The sequence below is a fragment of the Epinephelus lanceolatus genome, chromosome 3 (genome assembly GCF_041903045.1).
Source record: "Epinephelus lanceolatus isolate andai-2023 chromosome 3, ASM4190304v1, whole genome shotgun sequence".
Classification (NCBI taxonomy): domain Eukaryota; kingdom Metazoa; phylum Chordata; class Actinopteri; order Perciformes; family Serranidae; genus Epinephelus; species Epinephelus lanceolatus.
Window position 1 is genome coordinate 6,368,964 of NC_135736.1, and position 25,297 is coordinate 6,394,260.

General features: G+C 40.9%; 1 protein-coding gene across 4 annotated transcripts in view; it reads left to right on the forward strand.

Moving 5' to 3' along the window:
* rptor (regulatory associated protein of MTOR, complex 1) overlaps positions 1-25,297 on the forward strand; it is a 272,436-nt gene that overhangs the window by 222,195 nt on the left and 24,944 nt on the right. For 2 of the 4 annotated variants that reach the window (XM_078163746.1, XM_078163744.1), the window contains exons 23-29: positions 4,458-4,561; positions 5,717-5,894; positions 6,057-6,167; positions 14,531-14,636; positions 20,046-20,160; positions 20,295-20,419; positions 21,461-21,586. In XM_078163746.1, coding sequence (XP_078019872.1) covers positions 4,458-4,561; positions 5,717-5,894; positions 6,057-6,167; positions 14,531-14,636; positions 20,046-20,160; positions 20,295-20,419; positions 21,461-21,586 — 865 coding nt within the window. The remainder of the gene's footprint in view (positions 1-4,457; positions 4,562-5,716; positions 5,895-6,056; positions 6,168-14,530; positions 14,637-20,045; positions 20,161-20,294; positions 20,420-21,460; positions 21,587-25,297) is intronic. The other 2 variants (XM_078163741.1, XM_078163745.1) reach the window with 1 other exon arrangement.

The window sequence follows — 25,297 nt, forward strand, 5'->3', positions numbered from 1 at the left end:
AATGCGGGAGTTTTGCATATCACATTTTCTGGAAAGCTTGTCAGCAGATAAGGCGGGTGGCCTCCTGTGTTAGCATGATGTTTGTTTACCACATGTTGATGATCTGCAAATGTTGATGAATAATCCATGAACATGTTGCATAATTGAGTCGTGCTAACTGATGAGCTTGCAACTCCACCTTTCTCCCAGCATCTGGTAAAAGGTATACAGTTTGTGTTCTCTCCTTAAAGGGATACTGTGCAGATTTTCAACCAACTCTCTATTATAACATTGTTGGTAGTATGTGTAAATGAACTGTGCTCAACGTCCCTCCATCTTGCCTGCTCAGATCTCTCTGCTCATCTTCTAGCAAAAGTCCACCAAATGATTTGTGTTGTTTTGTGTCATTTATGCAGATTTTCACTGGCTCTCAGGCTGTTGCTCCAACTACAGACTGCACTTCCTCATTTTTGTATGCCCACTATGACCAGGAACACAAAGGGCCTTTCCCAAACCAACCCCTACACCCTCTCCCTACCCACCTCTATTCTGCTTCAGCATTCATGCGAATGGTCCATCCCAAACCAACTAGTGGGGAGTAGAAGTTGCTTATAAAGCCTTCAAACAGCAATCCTGGATCAGTGCCAGCTCACTGACTTCATTCAATGCAGTATTGTGTTCATCATGGAAGACACTCCGTACAAATACATTTCAGTGTGACTGCCTCTATAGACGTAAACTGTTCCAACCAAGTTAGACATTTAATATTGTCGTACAGATGTTAACGTGTTAAAGGTTAGGATATAATATGCCCATGTCTAGTTTCTGAAAAACAGTCGCGTTCATATGATTGTAAAATGTTATTTACAGGAATTATTGAAAAAAAAAAAAAGCGGCTTATTTTTTACTTATTTTACTCCGTCCATCCGTCACCGCACTCGCATTGGCGGCTAAAAATAGTTTTGTGCGGGCAAAATAAATCATTCAGCATGCTGTGTGAGCACAGATTTCAACCAGCAGCAGAAACAAAACGGCGAATCCCGCTGGTTGTGGGTTGAACGGGGGTCACAGACACGGACAGGAATACGTATTCCTGTCAAATACGGCGGCGCATGATAACGGCTTACTGGCGACGGAGAAGTCCGGCTCCGGGTGAATAACTTGTTGTCATGACTGCCCAAAAGTACCTGAACAGCCGAGCCATGGTGGCACACAGTATGTGGCGTATCAGAGGAGAAACGAGCCGTTCACATTTCTCTCTTTGTGTCCACAAACCTCACCGCACTTTAGGGACTGTTCTTTACTTATCAAGGGACTTGTCAGGGGAGGAGGGTGGCTGGTTGATATTTATTTTATTTTGATCCCCCCTATGTTAATCACTTATTGATGCTGTTTTTGAAGTATGAATAAGTCAGTAAGTAATTTATTCCATTGAAATATCATTGATGTATTATAGAAAAGTGATTATATCTTTTTATAAATGACAAAAGGCACATCTGCCTCATTTTTGCTGTGGTATCGTGATACTACTCAGAACCGTGATACTTTCACTGGTATCATACCGTGGGTCCCAATTTTGGTACCGTGACAACACTAATCTGGAGGGGGTTCATCTGCAAAAACTAATGAAAAACTAAACAACGGCATTCAGTATTCGGTCCTCGGTATTCGGCCAAGCGTTTAATATTATTCGGCTTCGGCCACAAATTTTCATTTCGGTGCATCCCTAACCTAGTCCCAAGTAATGCCAAGCAGTTCATTAGATTTTTGGATGTATAAAACCAGATTGTTGACTACCCACTTAAGCTAAGGTTAGTTAGCTGTTTAGCTCACACATACAAATATAGATGTTTAAACTTTTGTCAGTAAGGAGATGCTACACGTTGTTAGCTCAGTTCATTTAATTTTACTGAAACCATGAGCACCAGAGAGGACCAGGATTCATTCAGATTTACTGACATGAGGAAAAAACAAGTGGGGACTCCCTTCCTGTGAAGCTGTCATAAAGTCCACTAATCAAAAGAATCAAAAGTGTTTTTATAAAAATTAATCCAAGTTATGAATATTGATTTAACAGGATAAAATGGTGTTATGTCAGTATGCTGAGTGCCATTATCCTCGGGCGTGGCGAGGCGTAAAATAACACATAGTTGATATCTTATTCAAAGCCTGATTTTATACAAGTAATATTCATACCGGTTCACACAAACAGTTTGATCATATTTGCTGAGCAATAGTTTGTGTAACAGGAATTAAAGGCCTGTCTCAAATACAAGCCTGTTGAGTTCCGTGATTTAAGCAAATAATAGCCCGGGCTACTTTAATTATTTTTGGATGTATTTATTTCTTTTAATGAAAAAAGGATGATTTACAAAATTGAGGCAAACAATGGCAGCACATGCAGATCAAATTAAAGTTCGACAAATACAAATGAAGAACATAAATTGGGATTACGCTCCAAAGTTATGACAGTTCCTCTTTACACCAGACAGGGAAGTTTGTCCCAAAGCTTGCAGCTGTACTTACAACCTTTACCTTGATGAATGGTGCTTCATTCAGCTGAAAATGAAGTTACCCTCTGCACTGGAGTGAGAGTGGGTTGGGTCCAGTTTTGGAAAAAGGCTCAAAGAGTATAGAAGCAGATCAAAAAAATGAGACTGTGAGACCCACGTTACTGACCAAACACTAAGCTATCAGTGATGGCTGTCAGAATGCTCAGTGATTTAACACTAAATATAACACGTACATCACCTTGCGTTCTGAGTCTGGTGCTGACTGCTCCAGTGGAGGCATGCCACTCTCTCCCCTGACAGAGATGTCTCTCTGATGATGCAAGCAATGCACTCATCTGCAGCTGTGACTGGGAAGAGCTTCCTGTAGCTGTTGAGGTTTTTGTGTGTGTGTACTTGTGCATTTTTTGTATCAAGTTTTATATCGAACCATTTTCATATAACTTCTTGGATGGGTCTTACAACAGAGGACAAGAGGACTACCAACAGAAAAAAATAAAAGGTTTTTCTCAACCCCACTTTACCCATAATAACTTCACTGTTCAACTGTTTACTTCACACAGTTTTTCTTCCTCTCTCTCTTTCTTTGTTGGCCCCAATGTTCGCAGGTCAACAGGATGCACCTATCTGTAGTGATGATCATCTCCATATATGGTGGTCACTGGCTATTTATGGGCTGGGATGTATGCTAATTGCTGACTAGTGGGAGAGCGCGAGTTTCCCGCATTGTTCATGATTCTGGTGTAGGTTTTTAGTACCAAGGTTTTTTATGTGCAAATCTGCTCACAGATTTACTAACATTTCATGAATGAGACCATATCTTTCCAGCAGTGAAATATTTCTTTAAGGCTGGAAATACATAATTGGTGAAATTTGGTAACTGGCAACACAAAATTCAAAGTTGTAAATGGATTCACAGTGTACAGGGAATAAAACCGTAACCTTTTAATACAGGACAGGCTTGATTACCACTCATCCACCCTGCTGCCTTTTTTTTTTTCTTCTTCTTTCCAAATCCTTATGTTTAAGCTTTTACTCATGTACAGCTGCACTTTGCCGCAACCTCTTTCTTACTCTCAGATGAGCTCCAGGAGGATAAATACTGCAGTGTGGAGCTCAGTTTTGCCATAACACGTGCACTGTTGCCTTCACAAACAAGCTGCTCCCCATCATCTTTTTGTCAAAAACATCAGTATATCCCAAAATTGTTTATCTGCTTTTCCCTTTTTATGTCCTTTTCATCATATTGATCTTGTTGTGCTTGAGTAGAAAAGGGTACTTAGATTAGTGACTGAGCTATTTCCATAATAACCCTTTCAGCTGTTTTTACTGCTGTTTTGTTTCATTTCCAATTGCCTCTTAATGAAGCGCTAACAGCTAACCTTAGTAACTGATGTCTTTTCCCCGTCACAAATGCAGCGGATTGACTGTGTGTAAAGTTTGCATTAAAAACTTTTCTCTCCCCCTCGCAGCCTATCAGACACACACATAAACAAAAGATACTTGCCGCAATTTTGTAATTAGCATAGAAATCAAGTCAAAGGTAGTAAAATGTGTTTGCCTCTGTTAACTAGATTTACACCGCACAGTTTTCTCTCCACCTGGCTTGAGTAAACAACAACTCTGCTATTCATCAATGATGCTTTGCCTCTATTGTCTTTATTAAGTTTACCCCTCCCTTGTGAACAGCCATTAGACAACTCACAATGAAGAGGTTATATTACCTGCTCTGTCTAATGAGATAAAGTTCTGGAAATTTAGGCAAACTTTGTAAAGTGCTGCTTTTTTCATGCACTGTTACAGCGAGAAGAATATCCTGATTATAGGTATTGCTTCTAATCCTGATCTGTCCTCAGGTGTGTCTGTGTAATATTCCTGTTCCTTCCTCCCTTTTCAGCCTCTCATTTCACATTTCCAGTCTGATGACTGGATTAAACAGCAGAGAATTAACAGTTTCTTTGTCGACAGGCAACTATGAACGCTCGGCCCCAGAGGATTCTGGACTCTGGATCACTCACCCAGTCGGCGCCAGCCAGCCCCACTAGCAAGGGCACGCACATCCACCAGGCTGGGTAAGGACGGATCTGTCACACACATGAAAATCTTAACTTTTATGTAATTTGTAATTTTATGTTGTGTCAATGCTGTGATTAATGTGTGGTTAGGCACAGGCACAACAACCACTTGGTGAGGGCTAGGTAAAGATATTGTTTTGGCTTAAAATACCCGGTTTGGTTGCTACAAACACAGTTGAATATGTACCGACCTGTCGTTAAAAAACACCCGCTGTTGCTGGTCTCGAACAATGATCTGCTGCTTGGCAGTTGTCTTGCCTAGGTCATGCCATCCACCGTCCCCTCCTCCCGCTGTTGAGAAACTCAATTAATGTACATGTCATCTGAACTGTGTTATAGTTATGAAATGTAAAAATGTGACATATCCATAGTTTGCAGTAATTTGCAATGGCAACATTTTATTCTTGCAGTTGGACTGTAAAACACATAAAGCCCCTAAACAAATCATGCATACAGCTCAGTCAGTCTTCCTGTCATAATTAGTGTATGAATTCTTGAGTAATGGCCAAAAACATGTTTTATGAGGACGCAGTGACCTTGACTTTTGACCTTTGACCACCAACTATTAATCAGTTCATTCTTGAGTCTAAGTGGACATTTGTGCCGAATTTGAGGAATATTCCTAAAGGTGTTCTTGAGATATTGTGTTCACAAAAATGAGACAGATGCAAGGTCACAGTGACCTTGACCTTTGACCACCAACATCTGATCAGTTTATTGTTGAGTCTAAGTGGATAGTTGTGCCAAATCTGAAGAAATTTAAAGCATTCTTGATCTAACACATTCGCAAGAATGAGACAGACAAGGTCATGGTGACCTTGAGTGAACGTGAACGTTTTTGCCACATTTGAAGAAATTCTCAAGGTGTTCTTGAGATATTGCATTCATCAGACAAACAGATGGACAACCCTAAAACATAACGTCTTTGGTCATGGCTATCACCAGTGCAGAGGCATATTAAAAATTATCACACTAAATTCTGGATATAATAATACATAATACATGATATATATCTATTTAAGATATATAGCGGATATATAACGGACTTGGATTTCTTACTTGATTCTGCAGATACAAAGGGAAAGAATGGCAAAGCTGATAAGTTCTGCCACTTTGTTTCCTGTCCTCATGTTAATGTCTCTGTTCTTCCAGCGGCTCTCCTCCCATGCCCAGCACCAGCAGCTCCAGTCTGACTAACGAGGTGCCCAAACCCCCTGCCAGAGAGCAGCCGGCCACACGACCTCCCTACACCCCAACATTGGGAGGACAGGCGCCCCACTCCCACCAGTTCCCCCGCACTCGCAAGATGTTTGACAAGGGACCTGAGCAGGTAGAGGACCACGCTGCTGTATGAGTCTTAATACATAACTAAGGCATTGTGGTTAAAGTAAGCAGTAAGCCGCAGCTGCAAAGTTTATTAATTTTAAATTGGCTCAAGTTTTGTTGAGTTTAACTCTTAGAATTGTTGACATTTTTGTATGTGTGTTTCCAGGCGGCTGAGGATGGCGACGAGCCGGGCGGTCACAGGAACTACATCAGTCCCGCCCTTCAGACAGGCCTGTGTGATTGGAGCGCCAAGTATTTCGCTCAGCCTGTCATGAAGGTAACGCCACTGTCACTCTTCTCTTTCCATCTATTGATCCTTTTTACTGTCGTGGTCTTCACCTCTCTGTCTGCCCTGCCATTGTCAGTGCGGTGATAGTCCTTTAGTAGAGGTTTCACAGAAAAGTCGACACCTAAATCTATTAGTCAACACTGTGCATTGCTGTAGACTAATCATTCATCTGTAGTTTTAGTATGGTAAAGTAATGAGGCAGCTACAATGTATCTATGGCAGGCATGCATCTCGGGGTGCTATTGTAGTTGTTGACAAGTCATAGTTGTAAGCTGAGATAGCTGCCCGTTAATGACACTTCCTTGACAACAATGGTTCCATTCAAAACTGGTGGATGCATGGGCGTGTTTGCTAGACAACACTAGAGCTCTGATTCTCATTCTGGTTGGGGTTGCTAGGTTTGGGCTGGACAGGGCTATAATTCTTTAATATCCCCCCGGGTTGGGTTCTCTCCAGTTTAACACTGTTTTTATTGTTTTGTTTTGTGTTTTTTTTTTGTTTTTGTTTTTTTTCTCTCAATGAAACTGGCAGTTCTCATGTGAAAATGGCAGGAGATTTAATAGACTGACTCAAGAGGGAATGCAGGAGAAAGAGGGGCTGTCTGTGACTGAGAGAGGGGGAAAGTGACAGAACAGTATTATTGTAGAGCACAAGGAGAGAGAGGGATAGAGAGAGAGAGGCTGCTTGACGATTCTATTCTATACTATTCCATTCTGTTCTGTTTTATTTTGCTCTATTTTCCATTTCATTCTATTCTATTCAAGAACCAAAACTAATTAGTGGAAAAGGACTGTCAAAGCTAATCAAGGACTCTGTTTTTTTTTTTTTCCTTTTTGAGGAGAATTAATCAAGGTTAAAAAAAAGACATACCTCTTGCAATTAATCAACTAGTCCACTAATATTTGGGAGTAGTCAGTGAGTACCAAAATGGAGCTGCTGTGAATGCCCTATCTTGTTCATGTCTGAGTTATGTTTTTTTGATTTAAGCGATATCACACTTCACATTGTGCTGTTGTACTGCATATCAGCACGACTGTGATTCAGTCGAAGGCACATGGCCAATAAACACAGCCGTACTTATTTGGTACAACTGCACAACTTCGAGTGTGATAGTGCATTCATACAGTAGTTCTACAAATGCCATTTATCAACAGTAAAAAGCAGCAACAGGTTCTGACATGTTTGTTTATTTAGTGATTTATTTGGCTCCGCTAACACAAAAGGTTTTGCAACTGGACTGTTGCCAAGCAACACATAAACACTCCTGCACACTAACGTGCTACTTTGTGTAGGTCTACACTTTACCACAGGCCAGCGACTTTGCATCATGTCTGGATCACATCTGTGTGTTTCCATTCATTTTTTGCGACCAGTGAAATCAGTCAGGTGACAGTCACTTTGGTGGCATACATGTGATGCTGATGAATTAACAGCTTAATCAGCATGTTGCGTTGTCTTTTAGTGTCATGTGTGTCTCCATCAGGAAGTATTCAGGCTTCTTTCCATCCCTTCATCCTTTTCTGATTATTTATTAATTCAGATGTTTTTTGTGGTTAATTTTTGAAGTTTGTTATGATGACCCTTGATGTGGGCTAATAAAGGATTAACATAATTAACAGCTCAGAACACCTGTAAAGCAGAGCTTAACATGCATAGTTAAAAGTCACAGCGCTGTTATACTGTCTATCAGCACTCATGGAATGCCTCTTGTCCAATGAAAATGCTTGGTTGGAACCATAGACTGTATGGTCGGAGCTAACTGTTATAATTAACAGTAAGCCACAGGGTTGTGCTTCACAGCCGCATCACACACAGGCACAGACATTTTTACACTTTATTGAATTAAAAAGAAAAAAAGCACATCTGTCTTGCCTAAATCAACAATTTTAAAACAGTATTTTATTATTACTTTTCCGCCAAGCAATCCAGTTCTTGAACAGCAGCTCAGAGTGGTTGCTAGGCAACAAAGAAGTACTATGACAGGTGATTTCAGTCTTCACATAAATATTAATGTGGAGTGGTGTCATAAGTGCACCTTTGTCATGCATTTAACAATGGCTTCAGGAGTGACAGAGCCTTCTGAGGACATGAACTGTCTTACAGAGGTTATTTTAGAAAGTAATGGAGTCCTATGGAAAACAGCAGGCCAGGGACCAATCACAGTGTGAGAAACTACCCGCTGCTTGTACAAGATGGCTTTACTGAATAATTGAGCTCTCTGAGCTCTGTAACTTAACATCTTCCCGAGTGAAATTTAAGATTGAAGGAAGTGCTCTTAACCGTGCACAGTAGTTGGTGCTGAATTTTGTAATATTAAACCAAGCTTCTGTCTGTTTAAATAACCTCAACATGCCATCCTGCCTGGAAAAAAGAGGTAAAACAAATGGAGTCAGCACATTTTGTCGAGGTTAAGCAACGAAGGAGGGAATTACTTAAAAGGAGTCAAGCCTGAGGGTCAAATAGAGGAGAAAATACAAAGTATTGGGAGTGGAGAAGGAAAAGTAAATAGGAAAAGAATGAGCTTGAGAGACAAAGCGGCTGATACAGAAAGATAGTAAAGAGAAAAGTGGATTTTAGTTAAATAAAATATATACAACACAAAGACATTTGGGGCAAGAAGAGGAGAGAATGAGATAGAAGAGCCAAAAAGAAAAAGTAATAATGATGAAAATAAAATATTTGAGAAGTAGAAAATACATTGAAGGGGCAGACAGAGGAAAAACAGAAGCGTTAAAAGTGAAGTAAAACTCTATAAGGAGGGTGACAGGATGACAGGAAGATGGAGCCAGAAATGCTAACAAAAGGTGATGAAAAGTGGAGAGACAATTGGAGCGGAAGAGTGAGTGAAAGAGCAGGCAGAAGAGGAGGAGAGGGGTTTTGCCATAGTACGAATCAGAATGCTGTGTTGGCAAAATTTTGAGTGCTGCCATAAAACTCCACTCCATTACAAAGCTCTGTGTGTATGTGAGTACACTTTAAAGTCTGCACACAGGTTATCATATCACTGTGTCAGCAGCATGAGAGCAAAATCTGTGTGTGTGTGTGTGTGTGTGTGTGTGTGTGTGTGTGTGTGTGTGTTTCAGAGAGATTGTATCCACAGCTACAGCTTTAGGGGTGTGTTAGGAGCAAGGACAGAAGACTCTTCACATGACAGCAAAGGAGTGTGATTAAAAAAGCAAGATGTCTGCAGCTACAGGTTAATACATTTGTGAGAAGAAATTTTAAGAGAGAGCAAATGCAGTTGTTACAAACACAGTTGACCGAAAGTATGTGGACACCCCTGTCCATGCAAATGTATTCTGGCACAATACAAGGGTCAACCAGGCGAGGGCCAATCACATTAGTTTCAGTGTCAAAGCCCTGAGTAGTTTACTACTCCACTCCACTAGAAGAGTCACAATCGCTTCCAGTTCAAATTAAGGACCACAATTATCATCAGTCTTGCCAACTCGGGTGTCAAAGTTGTATTAAAGCAGGATATGAACTATGTTGTGTGTAGTATTGCAGCTACTACCTTAGAAAACCACTGTTCAGGAGGACAGAGTATGTTATTTACGTGCTGAAAACATCATACCCACACAGCTACACCTATATGAGCAGCCAGAGACTGTTTACTACTTCGTGTGTGGACCATGGATGTATTGAGAGACTTGGATACAGCACTGGAGGCGGGACCCTGTTTATTTCTATAAAAGTTGAATGTTTTTGGCTTCAGTGGCACATGAAGCCAAAAACATTCAACTGCTGTGTACAGAATTACCTAGATGATTGTTACTGCTCCTGCATCATTGGGCCCAAAGAGCAGGCGCACTGGAGACATCCGCCGGCCGAGCTGGCTACTTCTGGTTTAGCGCTCTGCTAACTTAAATGGGGATAAAATGATTTAATCTTGCAGCTATTCTAGACTTTCCAAATGTTATTGGACCAAATGGGTCAAATCCTGATAGTAAAATAAGTCATTCTGTGGGGGTTGTGATGCTCAATAAAATGTGTTCATCGATTTACAGATGTCTCCTTCCCAGTGTGTGGCAAAAAGTCTTTTGGGGCCCCATAGCATCACGTGATGGACTTGAGAGTTGTAATTCCACTGTTTGGCAATGCATAAAATTGGCTTCACAGCCCAGAACACTTCCTGGGGCGCTGGTGCTACCAAAGACTGAATATTAAGATGCACAACATGACAGCCCCTCAAAAGTGAAGCCAAAACATCTCGACCGCCCCCTGGTGGCAGGCTGCAGTAAATGTAATTTACCCCGCCCCCTTCACACTCTTTCCAATATCGTTTCTGTCATTTTAGGTTGTTCCTATCACATTGCTGTTTGTTCAGCTGTTTTTTTTTTTTCTGGTCAGTTTGGTTTTAATTCTTTATTTGATGCTATAGAAGGGGGTGTAACATCATGATTGACAGTTGCGGTTGACTCACAGTTGAGTAGAGTGAGTGTATGAGCAGGACCTTGATACCACATGTCCACCAGTTAATCACTACTGCACAGACTCTGCCCCAAAATGACATCACCAGCACAAAATGGCAGTATGTGTATCCGAGGAATTTTGGCTTCATCTTGTACAGTGGGAGGAAGTGGAGATGTGTCATCTATCTTTGTACACAGTCTGTGGTTTCAACACAGCGTTCGATCAACACAAGGACGTTATGGGTGAAATAAATAAATAAGGCTTAAACTGCATTCTTTGGAAATGTAAAAAGAAATTTTATTTGTCAGCTGAAATCCAAACACACTACTATATTCTTGCTCTGCTTGCTTCCCATACTAGCTAACAATCAAGTCACCTGATCACTACCGGATATTTGAGGCAAATACCAATAGTAATATTCCAATGAGATACATTGGCCAATATTCATTCAACATAACATGTAAACATTACCATGTAACATAAACAATCTTAAAACAGATCCTGTAGATTCTGAATTTACAGTGTAAAAACCAACCTGTCAGTGCTCTCAACAAACATGTAATGGTGATGATGTTAAATTACCTCGATCTAGTTTTGCATTTCTGTACTTCAGTTTCAGAAACACTGATAGTGATATTTCTGTAATAAACTAATATAAATATTATTATAATGCATTCTATAATATAATCATGTTATTAGTCTATGCCCCCAAATTCAAGATGCATCTTAAAAGCCCTCCTGGGGTCACATGGTAGGAAAAAAAACAATGTGTAAATCCATGCAAACAGATTTGTAAACCAGTTTTATATCTGAACACAAATTTGATGTTGTTCATCAAGTAGCTACCTATTTTATAAAATACAACCAAAATATTATCAGAGTTAATGTTCTTTATCATTGTATCTGTTGATGTACAATTGACCGTTACTTCGGCTACCGTAGAAAAAGGTTCAAGTAACAGTTCTGTAAAATCATATTAATAGATTTTGAGGCTCAAAACACCTCTCAAATATGTTACTACATGTTCCTGTTTGACCAGATGTGAGATAGGCTGTCAGGTGGCTGGAAGTATAGAAGTATCATATTTGGAATTATTTGTCTGTGCATTTGTGATTACCATGGTTTAGGATGGATATGTTCAACAATCACATGCTGATGTAATGTTTGAGCGTCCACATACTTCTGGCCATATAGTGTACCAGAGATGTATATGCGGAATGTCCAAAGCGCTGTGAAGAATATATGCAAAAGTCTCTCTCTTTTTACACACATACTTTTTTTTCTTTATTTTTTTTTTTACCTCAGGGTCTCATTATACATTACATTAGCAGCTGACACAGTGCAGGACCACAACCCTGGGAACCACAGTATCAGCTGGCTCTTACCTTGGCCTGCACACACACACACACACACACACACACACACACACACACTTCTGTCTCTCTCTCTCTCTCTCTCTCTCTCTCTCTCTCTCTCTCTCTCTCTGTCTCAGCTTTGGGAAAACATCAGCCACAGCCTATCAGCTAAATCTGCCTCCTCTCAGGTTCAGTCAGGAGCCATAAATAGAGACACTGTATGTGATATACAGATAAACCTGACTTGACTGCACACTCACAGAAACACACTCTACATAAATTTCATACACAAATATATTTATTCACAGTCTCCACTCAAAGGTATTAAAGTGTGTGTTGTCTTTCCCTTCAGGCAAGATATGCAGAGTGAGGACATTACAAGAATATTGATTACACATACAGTAGTAGTAGTGTAGTCACATGGCACTGTAGCTGCATGTGTGTGTTTGTCAGGCTGTTTAGCAATCAGTGGGTGTGGGAGGTCTCGCTGTAGAAATGTGCTTAATAAGCACACACTGGCAAGCAGCATTTAAACACAAACACACACACACACACACACACACACACACACTACAACAGGTTTTTCTCTATTGTTTACACTCTGTTGATTATTTATTAGTCTATTAAAAATGCATAATAATAGCAAAGTCAGAGATTTTAATTTATAATTTTAATACTCCAAACTGAAAAATGGCATAAATCAGTTTATATTACATTCTGCATATTGAATCTTATGCTAAAAAAGGAGTCATTAAAATAAAGCCAGGGCGAAATCTGTGGGGGCCATTTTGTTACATAAGACTTAATAACGTTCATACTTTTCATACTGTCCTTCTGCTTAACAGATGAGATCAGATGTGATTGCATAAAGTGAACTCGACAAAATGAGCTTCACTTAACATTGTAGTTGGCAATCAGTAATCAGGCCTGCGATGTGACGGCTTGATAATGTTTGTATTATCAGTGGGCTTCATTCACAAACACTGCATACGCACAAATCTGTGCTTATATTTTGCATACAGATCTATTAAACACGAATTTTCAAGGTTCCCACGGTCATGGAAAACCTGGAAAAGAGTTTCACAGTCACATTTTCCAGGCCTGGAAAAACTCATGGAATTAGGAGAAGTATAGTTTCAAAAGTAAGTCACGTAATTTTATTGTGTAATGAAATCGTTGCAGTAATATTTGTTGATAACCTTCCATGTAGAATAAAAGAACAGCAAATGTATTTTCTGTTGCTTTAAAAGTTAACATAGCTCAAATATATGTCAATGTGTGATCTTTGAGAGAGAAGGCTGAGAGTCGTATAAGGGGGAACTCTGGAACTTTTGTAGAGCAGTTTTCAAGTTGAAAGCAGAAAGTGCTGTCCAGTCCAGCCAGTTGTGGCTAATGTGATGTGTGTAAGTGTGTGTGTGTGACTGGATTCAGGAGGTGTTAAACAGTCTTATTGCTGTGGAGACGAAGGATCTTCTGAAACACTCTATTCTGCAACGCAGTGAGATGAGCCGACTGCTGCAGCTGCTCCTCTCTCACTCCAGGAGGACTCTGAGTTGTACTTAAAGTCCGCTGTGTAGAGTGTGAACAGGAGCGGTGCTAAAACAGTTCCCTGTGGAGCACCAGTGCTGCTCCTGACCATCCCAGAAACACGGCTTACAAGCCTGACATACAGAGCCGCTCTGCCAGGTAGTCTGTTATCCAGGACTTCAGGAAGCGACCTACTCCCATCCCCTCCAACCGGTCTCTTAGTATAGGGGACTGGATAGCATTAAATGTACTTGAAAAGTCAGGCAAAAGGATCCTCACACAATATCCCAGCTCCTCCAAGTATGTACAGGCCCAATGCAGCATGTAAAGAACCGCAACTTCCACCTGATCTTGTCCTTCACCGTGATATGTGCAGGTTGACACCATTTAGTGTTCACAAGCAGGATCTGTTTTTGCTGCTTGCCTTTGCGTGCCTGTCCACTCACACAGTAGAGAAGCCGGGTAGGTTCACACAAGAGTCAGGCACATTGTCATTCAGCCACATCTCCGTGAAGCACATGAGACTGAACTCCCTGTAGAGTCGTCGGCTGCTCACCAGCGCCAGCAGCTTGTCACAATTGTTGGATAGCAAGTTTACATTCCCATTAGGACCGACAGCAGGAAAGACTTGTAACTCCACCTCCTAGCCTTTAGCTTAGCTCCTGCTCTGCACCATCAAGAGGGTCAGGGCATCCGCCATATGTGCTAGGGCAGCAGCTGAATAACCTCTATATATTTGTCCATGCAGTATGTTAAGACAACTTGTGTAGCTTGTACTCATTTATGCATTGGCTTCCTGTAATCTGCCTCTGGATGTTTACACAGACGTATTTGTGTTCCATTTACCTTCTAAATTAACAGCAGATTTGGAGCCAATTTTTTGATGAAAGATAACTTGACCTCTCTAGAAACTACTGATGTCTGAAGTAGTAATCTTATACTTTCACTGAATTTCTGTGTATGTCTGAATTTTCACTGGGGATGCCACATATTTAAACCATATGATCTTTCCTAGAAATGTTCCAAATGGAATGATCAGGTGAACCTCTCTTTCAGATCCCAGAGGAGCACGACCTGGAGAGTCAGGTGAGGATGGAGCGCCAGTGGAGGTTCTTGAGAAACACTCGAGTGAGAAGGCAGAGCCGAAGCATCACACAAAGGGGTTAGTCACACACACACACACACACACACACACACACACACAGATATTCATGCATATGCACATAAGGGCTCAACTGATGTTATTTCAAAATATGGCTGATTTAATATTCCACAGCCCTGACCTAACCAACCCTAACTGACATCACTGTTGCTAATGCAACAAAAACAAAGAACAGTTGTGACTCTTCCATACCTGCCAACATAATGCTGTGAAAAAAGAGGGAGATTATCTGGGGGACTGTCAAATGACGTACCCTCAACGCCCCTGCCCCCACATAACCCTACACTACAGATGAACATAATAATTACAAGGATGTGAAAGTAAAATGGTCTATCGATAACGTATATAGACTACACTGTAGACTGGAGTCTCTACTAACAGAGACAACCAGTGACAGCTAACTCATATGAACAGGTTGAATGTGCATCAACAGGTCTACGTTACATCTGATATATGAAATGTTCATATCATCACACTTTTTATAAACACACCCAGACGCCATCTCACCGTCCCACGATAGACTAGCCTACAACTACCAAGTAGAACAGCGATGTGCTGCTGATTCACCTCACACATTAACACTCAACTCAGACAAACAAGCGTGAGGCTGTGTCTCACATACACGTAGCCAGAGAGAGAGAGAGAGAGCCATGCTCCAGACTGGGGTGCTAGGTAACGATATAAATATTCACTAATTGTAGCATTACATGGCTAGCAGTTATTAATAAGTTTCAAGCCTTTTAAATACTTGCTGTTGGATGTAAGCCGCTGCTGCTAATTAGCTCGTGCTAACACTCTAAAGACAGTCCTTTAGCACTATATCTAACCTGTTTGACAACTGCAGGAAGTTTGTTGATCTGGTGGGGTGTCGGGTGATTGTAGATCAGACCCTCGGCGCAATCCTGTTGTCCTTCTCTGGAACCATGAAAGATGTCCACACCATGACATTTTTTGCCCTCTAGACAGCGTGCTGCAGTTTTTGTTCTTTGTCTCTTTGTTTATTGGCAGCTAGTAAACCAAGTTTAAAGGTACATGTACCGCCACCCACTGTGTCGGGCGTGTAAATGCTACCCTTGTTAAGTCAATGAAAGCAGTCTGGCTTCATATTATTGGCCCTATTTATCGGCTATAATTTCAATTATCAGAATAATTGATAAGAATAAAAACGTCCCATTATTGGCCGATAATTAATCGGCCCGATATATATCAAGCATCCCTAGTGTAGTCTATAACAATAACATTTTCACAGCACTCAAAACACTTTGCTTGCTACACACAAAGGGAGTCACCAATCTGTACTGAAAGGGCTGTCTACCAGCAATCTACATCACCATAAATTACACCTATAAAATCACGTTAACAAAAATGCATTTCAGCTTTAACACTATTATAGTAAAAAGACTGAGTCATTTAACCTGATGAATCACCCTATGCAAATTGAGGAATTGTTTGTGGGGGGGCTGGGTGGGGATGATGTCATAAAATCTGATGACAGACATTCAAAGCTGCATTCAGAAACCTCAATAAAAGCATTGAATGTAATAAACAAGACACTCGGTACAGCCCCTGACATTTACTTCTGATTTGTTATTATTTCACTTCTTCAGGGAATATTGGCACAAACACGTTTATTTGTTCAGTGTGTTATGTAATGAAATTGAAAAAAAATAATAATTTTGTTAATTTTTTGCCAACAGTTTGAGGTCTGAGAATTGAATCTTGAGGGACTCCATATGTTAGGTTGTCTACTTGAATACAAAATAACTGATGGACTAAAAAGGGTCCCAGTCTTAGATGATCGAATTCTTACCATTTCAGAACGGCCCTTCTTGATTAGCAGCCCTAAAACCAGCAGTGCCAAATACAGTACTAAGATCACAGAGGGAGCATCACAGAGATTTTGCCAGAATCTTGTTTATTTGAATATTTTTGGAGCCTTGATGAGGGCAGAATCTGGCTGAAATCCAGACTGTCCAAACAAAAGTACAGACTGAGAGACACACTGGCTGTGGATGGCTCAGCTTTGTTTCAGACTTGTGAGTGAGCAGATGATCTGCAGTGATGAAAGAAGATTGATTGAAACCAATCCATAGTCAGAAAAAAAACCTTGAGTCACAGGACTCCCCTCACACACACACACACACACACACACACAAACCCATACATTATAGAGCCCAGGGTGCCAGCATACCCACAGACTCCCCAAGTGAAGTCAGAGCTTTCTCAAACAGAATAGCTAACACCCCAACGTCATAGGCAGCCCCAGCCACACATCCAAACACACACACACACACACACACACACATACATACACAGTCAAGAGTAGATTGGCGTCAGAGCTGAGGCTTGCTTCTCCACATGTCTCTCCCTCTCTTTCTGACTGCTTGCTAAATCATTGAATTCCCCTCTATAGTCTCAGTTTTTTGAAAGAGAGAGAAGTAGTAGGGTTGCCCTCATTCAGTCTGTTCCCTCCAGAGAAAAATGAGATGAGAGGAGAGGAGAGGAGGGAGGGTGGGATGGAGTGAGAGGAAGACTGAGGACGGAGGAGGGCGAGACGGAGGCAGGAAAGCTCGAAATAAGAAAAGACAACATGTGCTAAAGAAATATTTTGGCTTGTAAACCTGACTTGACTTGTTTTTCTTCTCTCGTGATGCAAAATGTTCACCCATCACCGTGCAGTTCTTAAGTCCCAGAGGTGGTTTCAGATTTAACAGTAGCTCTATATCGAATGTGCCGTCAAACAGCACAAACAAAAGCAAATCGATGATGATGATCTTGCTCATCTTTTAACCAAGGCCTCAGCATCTCATATCTACTTTTCCCTCCAACTACATGTTTTCCAGCACAGCAGCATCTGTGATGAATGCGTGATGGATTTTTCCTCAATTTTTTTCATCTCATTATGGCGGTCTCGAGTGTGCGCTCAGCTCAGGTAGCCAAGGACAGGTTTGTGAACAGACGTGTTGTTGCCATGACAACATATGGTGAGGCAGTGAACTTAGCAGTTGTATTTGTGCATTGGCACTGTATTATACTCCGCTGAAATCTGCCAAAGGGGCATGCTTCCACACTTTATTCTCCACCCTGAATCTCCTACCGTAGACTGCCATATGTTTTGCTTGTTTTTCTTGCCTTGCCTCAAGGCCAGCTATTGTTCCTTTGTACCCCAGCAACACTGTAATACTTTCTTTTTCCCATACTCAGTCATTCATTCCAGTATGTTCTGGTTTTAAGATTCTGTTATAAAGGCCTAGTTGCTATTTATTCCTGTCCTGTTTTCCCTCTGTTCTGTTCTGTCCTATTTGCAGCTACAGATACTCTGTTTCCCCACTGGTATTATCAAAGTTTCATTTTAATTAGAGAATACATTTTCTAACAACAAACACGCAGGGCATGCTTAAATTACAAGAGTGTAATTTTTTCTTTTTAAGTATCTGTCTGAAGTAAGCACACATGCTTTCACATACAGATACAAACTGTTACTGGAGTCTGTCACTCCCTTGTTCACTCATTCACTACTCCCCATCTAACAGACACCCAGTGTGTAGGAATTTCTCCCATCTTAACGTTGAAATCATATATTGCATTCAAACGGATAGCGCACTCTAGCGCCTCAAACGCGTATTGCAACAACGGTAGCCACTGTGTACCAAAAAGCTATGATAACATTGATGAAACCATGTCCTCCATTAGCAACGCCACTAACAGCTAACAGCGGCGCAGTGATGCGAGGAGAGGGATGAGGTGTGTGAGGTTGAGCCACTCGGCGCTGGCCTGTGATTGCATTACCTTTCTCCTTCAGCAGCTCTTTCCACCTGGGAAAGGCAACCCTGATGTTGAGCCTCGTTTTTTGAATTCGCCCGTCACGTTGCCTTTTTGATTCCCACGCGCTTTCTTGGCGACGAGGATTCCGTCTCCCATGATGCTGTGTATGCATGATCCTGCATTATGCTCAAAGAGTGGGACTTTGTTATGCTGCAGTAGTGCCAGGGTAGTAGCGAAGCGCCTCTTGCTCCTCTCCTTCAGCTTCTCAGTCACACAGCCCTGGCCTGGCTTTCAATGAAAACGCCGAAGGTGGGGCTGTATGTCCCTTGCTGGTGGATGTATTTTCAAGATGGCGAAACGTAATGGAACCCCCCAGACGACTTACCCGCACAATGTACAAACAAATCCGAAATTCTCCTTTTACGAGAATAAGTCAGATTATTGGTGGAGGTAATAGTACACCAATGTCCCTTTAAGTGGCAGACACTTAATGTTATGCACTATATAGTAAATAGGAAATGACTTTATACACAGCGTGTATTTCAGCAGAGCATTTATATTGTTGTCAAATCCCACAAAAAGACCAAACTCAGCTCATATTGTGTTATTCTGTTACTGTATTATTAATGAATGTTATTCCTCTGTGCCATAGAGCTCCATTGTTCTCCTCAAACACTCATCAGTCACATCAGTGAGCCTCACCACTGCATGACATGACACGCTCCTTCATTACCATTAAGAGCTCCACCTTAACCTGTTTGAGCATCCTTGTTGTAAAAGAGATTGAGAACTATTAGTCCTAAGAATTCTTTGCACTGTATGGGCACTGTAATTAATTCTGACTTCAGCTGCGTTCACCCTGACAACCACCTACCTGCAAGAGCGTTCCCCCCCCCCCCCAAAGCAAAGCGTTTTGGCTACTGCCGCTATGATCCACGGCTGCAATCACACTTTGGTGAACACTAGCTGAAGTGAAAGCTAGCTTGTGGCTGCATACTGTGGCAAGACAACAGAAATCACTGAAACTACCAAAGCCTTCTACATATTTGGACATTTTACCACTCATCTAAAGTTTGGTGGAAATGTTATCCCAGGCCAGTTTTTCTTCTGGTTTTCCTTATAAATTATACCTTTTCCAAATTATTTAAAAAATTTTGACAATTTTGACTGTTTGTATTTCAGCATTTCCATGTCTTCTGGGTATGTTTTTCATATAAGCCTGTACAGGTTTCTACCATAGCCTCACATGCACTTTGTATTTTTTTTTATTCCCTTTTGTTTTGTATTCATGTAAGTTAAAGAAATTAAATAAAGAAATTATTTATTTAAAGATTTACATCTTCGGTAAGGACAGATGGGCTAAGGTCAGGTAGCTTGGTAATATAGAAAAGCAGAATAAGCGGGAGGTGGTGAGGGCTACTTTTAGTGTTGGATTCAGAATGTGAGGTTGTGGCTGTTTCCTGGAAGCAGTACGTACAATCATAGGCCTGGTACATGCCGACCAAGAAAAGGTGAATTTGTTCAGTTTTTGCCAGTGCCTCTTACTGAAGATGTTGGAAAATTTACAGCTGTGATTTTCCAGTTTCAAGAAATTCTCATCCTTTTTGCACTTGTTCCCATTCCTGCTTGTGCCCCCCATTACAGGTGTTTCCCGTCTCGATGATCAAATATTCATCAACCGCAACCCTGGAGTACCATCTGTTGTGAAATTCCACCCCTTCAACACATGCATCGCTGTGGCCGACAAGGACAGCATCTGGTCAGAGACGAAATGAAAAACCAAATCAGCTTTAAGACCGTTATGCAAATGAGCTCAGTTACATACTTCATGTTTTTCAAATGTAAAACAGATCCAGTCATTAATGAGAGTAAATGTGTGTGTGTTTGCTGTAGCTTCTGGGACTGGGAGAAGGGTGAGAGGCTGGACTACTTCTACAACGGAAACCCTCGGTACACTCGCATCACAGCCATGGAGTACCTGAACGGACATGACTGCTCATTACTGCTCACTGCAACAGGTTTGATGGACAAATCCACTCACACAGAAGCCCCACAGTAGTGCACAGAGTAAAAACTCAAGAAATTAGTAACATTTTCCTTGAGAGAGCAGCTCAAATGATCACGCCCACCGGCACAGTAGAAATCGCAATGAGACTCATTTGTAGCGGCAACAAGCCTTAAACACTTGACTCTTACCCCCACAAACACACATGCACAAAGCGCTCATGTGTATTCATCATCATTCATCAACAGAACAAAGCAATTACCCTCCATGGCTTTATCTTCATAACCCAGAGGAACTGTAGAAAACAACTCTGCATTAAAAGGCACACAGAAATACACATTCATTTTGTTTAGTCTCAACAGTGCAACATTAAACTAAAAATGAATGGTCTATTTCATTGCACACCTCCTGAAAACTTGTTAAAGCTCAGGGATTAATACATTTAGATTCCATCTCATCAAAATGTAAAGTGCACTTATTGAGCTTTTCTCCATCCGTCATGCTGTGACAGATATGAGGAGGGACATATCTTATGAAAAAATACATACAGGGTTAAATAAGTAAAATGCGGAATGTAAATCAAGCAGAGACTTTTATGGGTTGTAATGGCGCTCTCATAAGAGTGCATGGACATGTTTTATGTTAAGCTCTGTGTTTGAGCTGCGCTGTTCAGACAGGTTTTTAGGGTTATAGACTCCTGCCTCACTTTGTTTCACACTGTCAAGACGCTCTCAGGCAAAGAGCCTTTTAAGATGCTGCTCTGCATTCTCTATTGATTCTTTTGAGAGGTGTGTGTGTGTGTGTTTATTTTCAAGTCGTGCTGCGTGTTGCATGTTTTGAAAGAGTCTTCAAGGTTTTCGTCAAATCTGCACAGTTCAACACGCACTTCCAAAAATCCATTAAGAATACAAATGAGTGTTGGGTATGTGTGCTGCGGCTGCCTCTGGCCTCAGCCTGTGCTCTTCACTGTTTCCCTTTATCCATATTTTCTCCTGGCTCTCACTTTTTACTCCCCCTCTCTGTATATTTTTCCCCATCCCTTCCCTCTCTACAGATGATGGAGCGTTACGAATCTGGAAGAACTTTGCCGACCAGAAGAACCCGGAGATGGTGACGGCGTGGCAGGGCCTTTCCGACATGCTGCCCACTACCAGAGGTCAGCCCACCACCAGCGCTCACAGTAAAGACCAACACTCTATTTTACTATCTGCCCCCATCCACCTACCCATACTCCCACAGCACTTGCTGTGGCAACTCGCCGACTGTCCACCCCTCCCAGTTATGCTTCCACACCTCCCTGCCTATAGAGCAGCCAGGTTGTACCAGTTAATTGCATTTTCTCCATCTAGTTTTTAGTCTCACAGCTTTTAACTGCAGTAGCTTTTTGGACCATGTATGCAAAACAAACAAACAAACAAAAAAGCCTGAAGGTACTTTATTGGGTTAAACAAAGCACAAGACTTAAATTTTTAAACATCCTGTTTTTAACTTCTGTTACTTTAAAGTTGGCCTATGTAACGTGTTCATGAACAGAAGCCAGTGCAGCCACAAGAGCCACTTATCACATAATAGTACATGCTAGGGGTGTGTCATATCATCTTGTTCACAATAATACCAGTATATTTTTTAATATCATATGAAAAATTCATATCATGATACTCACGATATTTCAGCTTGTTGACCTATTGATGTCATACTGTTACCCACGGCAACAACAAGCATGGCTTGTTTCCCGCCCTACAGAAGGAACTCATTCAGCCACTCCGCCAGGAGCAGCACAGCGTCTCTCCCTCTCGTCTCACTGTGTCATCAAGTGATTAAACCTTTGGTCTTGTAAATCTACGTGATGCTCGCGGCTCGACAAAAAACAACATATATGTGAATATACAATAGTTATGGTAGCAAAACAGCCTGTCACAGGTCACCATGTGATGATTAGAGGAGAAATGGCAGAGCATAAAAGTCCAGGTGGAAAAAAAACAACTCAGTCATTTAGGATTTTGCTATAAAAAAAAAAGAAGGAAATCACCTGTTGATTTATATATATAGATTAGGGATGCACCGAATATTCGGTAACCGAATATATTCGGCCGAATATTGCAAAAAAAACACACAGTCAGTATTCGGTGGAATAAGTTAAAAGCAAGGCCGAATAATAGCAGCGTGTTTTGATAACGCAATCAAACAGCGTGCCGTGACCGGCGGAGTAAAATGTCGGCAGTGTGGCGATCCGCCCGTCATGGCACTCGCATTTGCTACTAAAAATAGTTTTGAGCGAGCAAAATAGGCTTAAATCATTCAGCACGCTGTGCGAGCAGCCTACAGATTTCAACCAGCAGCAGAAACGAAAGGCGAATCCCACCGATTGTGGGTTGAACGGGGGTCACACACACAGACAGTAATGTAGCCTATTCCTGTCAAATACGGCAGCCATCGGCTTACCGGCGACGGAGAAGTCGGCTCCAATAATATCCTCTTCTTGGCATGTGGACTGCCCAGAAGTACCTGAACAGCCGAGCCAGCCGAGCCAGCCGAACACAGGTATGTGACGTGTCAGAGGAGAAACGAGCCGTTCACGGCCCACAAACCTCACCGCACTTTAGGGACTGTTCTTTACTTATGAAGGGGAGGAGGGTGGCTGGTTGATTCTTATTTTATTTATTTATTTTATTTTGATCCCCCTCATGTTAATCACTCATTGATGCTGTTTTTGAAGTATGAATAAGTCAATAAGTAATTTATTCCATTGAAATATCATTGATGTATTATAGCAAAGTGATTTATCTTTTTATAAATGACAAAAGGCACATCTGCCTCATTTTCGCTGTGGTATCGTGATACTACTCAGAACCATGATATTTTCATTAGTATCATACAGTGGGATCCAATTTTGGTACTGTGACAACACTAATCTGGAGGGGGTTCATCTGCAAAAACTAATGAAAAACTAAACAACGATATTTGGTATTCGGTATTCGGTATTCGGCCAGGCGTTTAATATTATTCGGCTTTGGCCACAAATTTTCATTTCGGTGCATCCCTAATATAGATCCCAGGGTACATTTTTATATATGGGAGCTGTTCAAATGTGTAATTTTGTGGTAGATTTTATTTTGTTGCACTATTAGTATTATATACAGAATCTAAATCTCACTCTGAGTTACTATTGTTGTTTACATACTAAAAAAATGAGAGATAGTATTAATAATAATAATAATATGATATTTGAATTTTCAAATATTGTTTTGTTACTAATTTGTCATATCTTTAAGAATATTGTTATTGCAAAAATACCCTAAAATATCGTGATATCATTTTAGGCCCATATCGCCCACCCCTAGTACATGCCAGAGGTGTGGACTCAAGTTATATGAACTCAAGTCATATGACTTGGACTAGAGTTAGACTCAAGTCACAAATTTAATAACTACTAATAATAACCAACTTGACACTGACTTGCACCATGACTTCAACTTCAACACCAGTGGTGACTCTTGACTTTGCTTAGATTTGAGCCTTTTGACTTGGAAATACTTGATATCTTCCACCTTTAAAACTTTTTTTTTTTAAATGTGTGCTGTGAGACAGTTCATTTCTCTTCATTTCCTGAATTAACTAACATTAACACTATTCATTCCCAGCAAGACAACACTTAATTCTCCAGACCTACTTTGTTTAAAGCAATCCAATAGCATCCAATAAAGTTGCAGAAGAGAACCATGAAGAACTAACTTCACTTTGCTGAGCGCCATTTGGAATAATTAAACCAAAGCTATTATGTTGCGTACAAAAACTGCACAGTTGATTTAAAAACAACAACAATTGTAGTATGCAAAACATGCAGGTCAGAAATCACAGCCAGAGACACACTTGTTTCAACCCATAAGTACAAATTTTAAAAAGCATTTATGATATTTAAGAATGTTAAAATGGCATTACATTTGGTGAAGAGCGCATTATGACTTGTTTAGGACTCGAAACTTAAAGTTTGGGGACTTTCGGGACTTGCCCGTCTAACATGGCATTTGAGTGGGGACATGTCAGTCTCAACTTGGAACTTGACTCAGGACTTGCCTGTCTTAACTTTGCACTTATCTTGGGACTTGTAAGTCTTGACTTTGGACTTGACTAGGGACTTGCCTGTCTTGACTTTGGATTTGATTCGGGACTTGCCTGTCTTGACTTTGGATTTGATTCGGGACTTGCCTGTCTTGACTTGGGACTTGACTCAGGATTTGCCCATTTTGACTGTGGACTTGACTTGGGACTTGGCTGTCTTGACTTGGGACTTGAGTGCAAAGACTTGACTCTTACATGTGACTTGCAAAACAATGAAACTTGGTTCCATCTCTGGTATATGCTAACAGCTAGCCTCACAAGTAGTGAGGAGTTATATAGTCAGTCAGCTCAATTAAACAATAATATCTACCTGAAGTTTGCTCACATTAGCTCTCATTAGCCAAAATGAACTACTCATTATACCAGATGGAGTCAGGCTGCAGCAGCCAAATCCACAAGTGTATTGACTTTGTGATTTTCTTGCTTATGAATTCCACTTTCATTTGCAAGAAGAATAATTTCGTTCCTTCTTTGAAAGTTACATAGCCAGTCTTCAAATAACCCTATGAAGGTGAGTCTCTACAACAGTTTAAAAAAAAGGAATTTCATGAAGGTAGGATTTTTTTATCCAGAGTGCATTAATTAAAGTTAGTTGTTATTAAACTAAATGGAGAAAATGCATGGCACACTTACCATGAAGTTATTAGAAGAGATCACCAGCCCCATCAAACCCAGTCAGACTATCAATCATAACACTCACTCACAGCAACAGCACAGCATTAATTACCATATGATGTGTGCTTTTAATAGAGAAACACATTTTGATTCATAC